Source organism: Pinus tabuliformis, chromosome 3_2 (genome assembly GCF_031772625.1).
Source record: "Pinus tabuliformis cultivar Carrire ecotype Pingquan chromosome 3_2, CPIR1, whole genome shotgun sequence".
Classification (NCBI taxonomy): Eukaryota; Viridiplantae; Streptophyta; class Pinopsida; order Pinales; family Pinaceae; genus Pinus; species Pinus tabuliformis.
In genome coordinates this window covers 1,116,205,191-1,116,209,216 of record NC_142302.1, presented here as the reverse complement: position 1 = coordinate 1,116,209,216, position 4,026 = coordinate 1,116,205,191, and the positions used below count along the sequence as shown (strand labels likewise).

General features: G+C 41.0%; 1 protein-coding gene across 1 annotated transcript; it reads right to left on the bottom strand.

Moving 5' to 3' along the window:
• Positions 1-2,708: 2,708 nt before the first annotated feature.
• LOC149184580 (uncharacterized) lies at positions 2,709-3,722 on the bottom strand. The gene has a single exon (XM_089415383.1). The coding sequence runs from the start codon at positions 3,720-3,722 to the stop codon at positions 2,709-2,711; it is 1,014 nt and encodes a 337-aa protein (XP_089271509.1).
• Between the last annotated feature and the right edge of the window lie 304 nt (positions 3,723-4,026).

Below are 4,026 nucleotides of genomic sequence, written 5' to 3'. Positions count from 1 at the left end.
TTGTATTTCAGATATCCTTTCGGTGGAGGTTGCCAGAACTCCATCCCTATATCCATGCTCGAATCCTGTCTGCTTAGACCTTGAGGAATAATCCCTTTCATACCCAGTTGGCTGAGAATTTGCAGCTCAGATACTGACGGAGGTTTATTGGGGAGATTTTTAACCGTGGTACTAACAGTCTCCCGAAGCTGTTTCAGGATCAGATTAAAAAGACCTTGAGGGGTGGACTTTTCACTTTTGAAGATCCTTTTATTCCTTTCCTTCCAAATATTCCAGATTATGAAGCTTGGCGTAAAAGTCCAGGCTAGATTAATGAACTCATTCTCTGAAAAATTAACTCTCCAATTGTTCAGGGTATTAATGATACTATTACTGTCCCTGTCAGACTGCTGGAAAATGGAAGAGAAGGAATCCCATAACCAGGTAGTATAAGGGCAGCTGTTGAGAATGTGCTCCATGTTTTCCTCCTTCTTTTCGCAAAACTGACATCTGGAGGGCCCCAAGAATCCCCTTTTCCGTATGTTATCCCAAGTTAAGATTTTTCTATGGTGTACCAACCACATAAAAATCTTAATTTTCATCCAGCCTTGGTGCTTCCAGAGGCGCATCCAAGTTTTGTCTGGAGCCCTGTTATCAAGCCCCAGAAGCATGCTCTTGGCTTCCTTAAGATCAAAGTTGCCTTTATTGTTATTGCCCCATCTCAATTGGTCCTGTCCCTCTGTCGCTAAAATCATTCTTTGTTTAAGTATACTTCCAAGAGCTTCTGCCTTAATTTTCATGGGGCTATCCTCTCCATAGTTAAGTTTACTCCAGCTTCTCCATTTTCCTGAGGTCTGAGATTGATCCCAGAAGTCCTTGACTTTATTTAACCCTTGATTATCTGTTTCCTGTTTGAGACTAACAAAATCCTCTGTTAGTAGAATTGGTTCTTGCTGCCATTTATCTTCCCAAAAGAGTGCCAGATCACCAGCTTTGATTTCCCAGAAGCAGTTGTTTTGCACAAGGCTTCTGTTATCCCAGGCTCTATTCCAGATGTGAGACCCTTTCACGTAGCCAGACATTCTTATTAGATCCTTGATGTGCCAAGAGCTTGCATATTTTTCTTTCCAGATTCTAGCCCATTGAGCTTGTGGCTCTTTGACCCAGCGCCACCAAAGCTTGGCTCCTAGAGTTTTATTGAGAATCTCCTGATCATCCAAGCCTAGCCCTCCTTGTCCTTTGGGTTTGCAGATTTTGTCCCAAGAGACCAGGGCCCATTTCTTCTTAGTTTCTTCTTTACCCCAGAGGAAATCTCTTTGAATGTTTCTGAATTTTTCTAAAACACCTTTGGGAGCTGGGAGGGTTGATAACATGAAGACCGGGATCGATTGAAGAACCACCTTTGTTAGAACCAACCTGCTTGCCAGATTCATGACCCGGAAAGTCCAATTTCTGACTTTGTCTTGCAATTTATTAATCATCTGTTCCCAGATAATTTTGTGCATTGGTCTGTCTGTAAGAGGAATTCCCAGGTACTTTGTAGGGAGGGAATCCCTTTGGAAGCCCAAAATTCTTGAAATGTTATTCTGAACAACAATATTAGTATTAAAGAAAAAAAAAATTGACTTGGAAAGATTAACTTCCATACCTGTAGCTAGAGCAAATTCCTTCAGGATTAGATTATAGGTTGAAGCTTCTTTGACTGTGGGGAGCCCTTGCAGCAAGGTATCATCAACAAATTGTTGATGAGTCAGAGCTTGACCATTTTCCGATAATTTCAGACCTTTGATTTTGCCCGTTTCTTTAGCATGCTTAATAGATCTGCCCAGACCCTCCATCATGAGAATGAAGAGAAAGGGAGAGAGCAGATCCCCTTGCCTGAGGCCTCTAGAAGGAACGAAAGTCTCTGAGGGGGAACCATTCACCAGAATTGAAAAACTGGCAGAGGTTACCAGAGCCATGACCTAGCGTATCCAGTTATGGTCGAACCCAAAAGCCCTGAGAACTTTTTTGATGTAGCTCCAATTGACCTTATCATAGGCTTTTGCTATATCTAATTGCATTATCATCCCCACCTATTTTTTACTGTTAAGTGTGTGGACCACCTCATGGGCTTGAATGATGTTATTCAAGATTTTTCTGCCCTCCACATACCCTGATTGTTCCTCAGAAACTAAAGAAGGAAGGAGGGGTTTAAGTCTGTTTGCCACTACTTTAGAGATGATCTTGTAAACCACATTGCATAAAGCAATGGGTCTGTATTTGTCTGCAGTTTGGGCTGATTCCTGTTTGGGGATCAGGGAGATGAAGGAAGTATTGAGGGCTTTCAGGATCGCTTGACTGGATATGGAGTCCTCCACCACCTCCAAAATATCCTGTTTAATAATGTGCCAACAAGCTATAAAGAAGTTCGCATTGAAACCATCCGGCCCTGGAGCTTTGCAGTTCTTCATTTCTTTAAGAACTTCACTGACTTCGTCACCGGTAACAGGCCTGTTGAGATTAAAATTATCCTCTCTAGACACTAATTTGGGAATGTGCCTTGTGATTTCTTTGATGGAAAGTTCCCTGTCTAGATTATTTTCTCGGGTGATATCTCGGAAATATTGGACAAGCACCGCTTCAATACTAATATGGGTATTCTGTACCTGTCCATTTTCATCCTTTATCATTGAGATTTTGTTGTGTGCTCTGTTGGCCATCGTGGATCTGTGAAAGAATTTTGTATTTCACTCTCCTTCCTTGAGCCATAACATTCTAGACTTTTGCCTCCAGAATGTTTCCTCTTGTTTGCATACATTATCCCATTCTTGGTGATATTTATCAGCCTGATCGCTTTTGATTTTGTCAAAGCCATCTTTGATAAGGGCCTGGTTGAGTTCTTGTAATTTGATTTCCAGTGCTCTTTTGTTCTCGAAAATATTACCAAACTCCTTTTTGTTCCACTCTTTTAGTTTAAACTTGACATGCTTAAGTCTTTTATGAAGGAGGAACATTTTTGTGCCCTGGAATTGCAAATCATCTGTCCACCACTTTTCAATATTGCTGATGAAATCCGGGTGAGAGAGCCAAATGTTCTCGAATCTGAAGGGCCTGTTCCTGGGAGAGAAAAAACCCTTGAAATCCAATTGGATCAGCCAGTGGTCAGAGCTGCCAAAGGGAAGGACCGTTGCTGTTAATTCTGTATCAGTAAGCAATAGCTCCTCTGAAATCATGAACCTGTCCAACTTCGAGGCAACCTGTGCCTTACCTCCTCTTTTGTTATTCCAAGTGAAAAATCCATTGTTTAGGGCTACATCTACCAGTTTCATGTCCTCCGTGAAAGTATGAAATGCTAAAGAGTCTCTGAAGAGCGCTCTGGTACCTCCCTTTTTTTCTGAGAGTGATTTTATCATATTAAAGTCTCCTCCCAAGATCCAAGGAAATCCAGCCTGTCTGTGCCTGAGATCGATAAGGGAGTCTAATAATTTAAGTTTGTCATCCATTCTTTGAGGACCATACACATTGGTGACCAGATAGGTTTTTGGCTCCCCCACTGGTTGCAGGACCACTGATAAATAATTCCTAGATGCTTCTGCATCTGTAATACTGATTTTCTTTGGATTCCACAGAGTTAGAATACCCCCAGCTGTGTTTTCCGCTTTAACCTCTAGGAAATCAAATCTATTAAGCCATTTACTATGGAGTTGTTTTATCTTCTGGATGGAACATTTAGTTTCCTGGATGAAGATAACATCTGGCATTTCCAGTTTCATTCTATGACTGAGCATTCTTTGTTTTCTTTTGCTACCTAGACCTCTAATATTCCATGATGTGAGCTTCATGATTAAAGATTAGTAAAAGAATAACTAGTTAGATCTTTCATCTTACCTGAGTCTATCATTAACTTTCCACACTCCATTAAGAGATCCTTCTGCTTTTTCCTTCCTCTCTTTTTTCCTGCATTTCTTGTTGCTATCCCTGGAATAGCTTTCATTATCTTAACTCCTTTGTGTTCCTGCTTTTCACTGATTTTTCCATTTTCTAAATCTGTATCCTGAGTTTTCC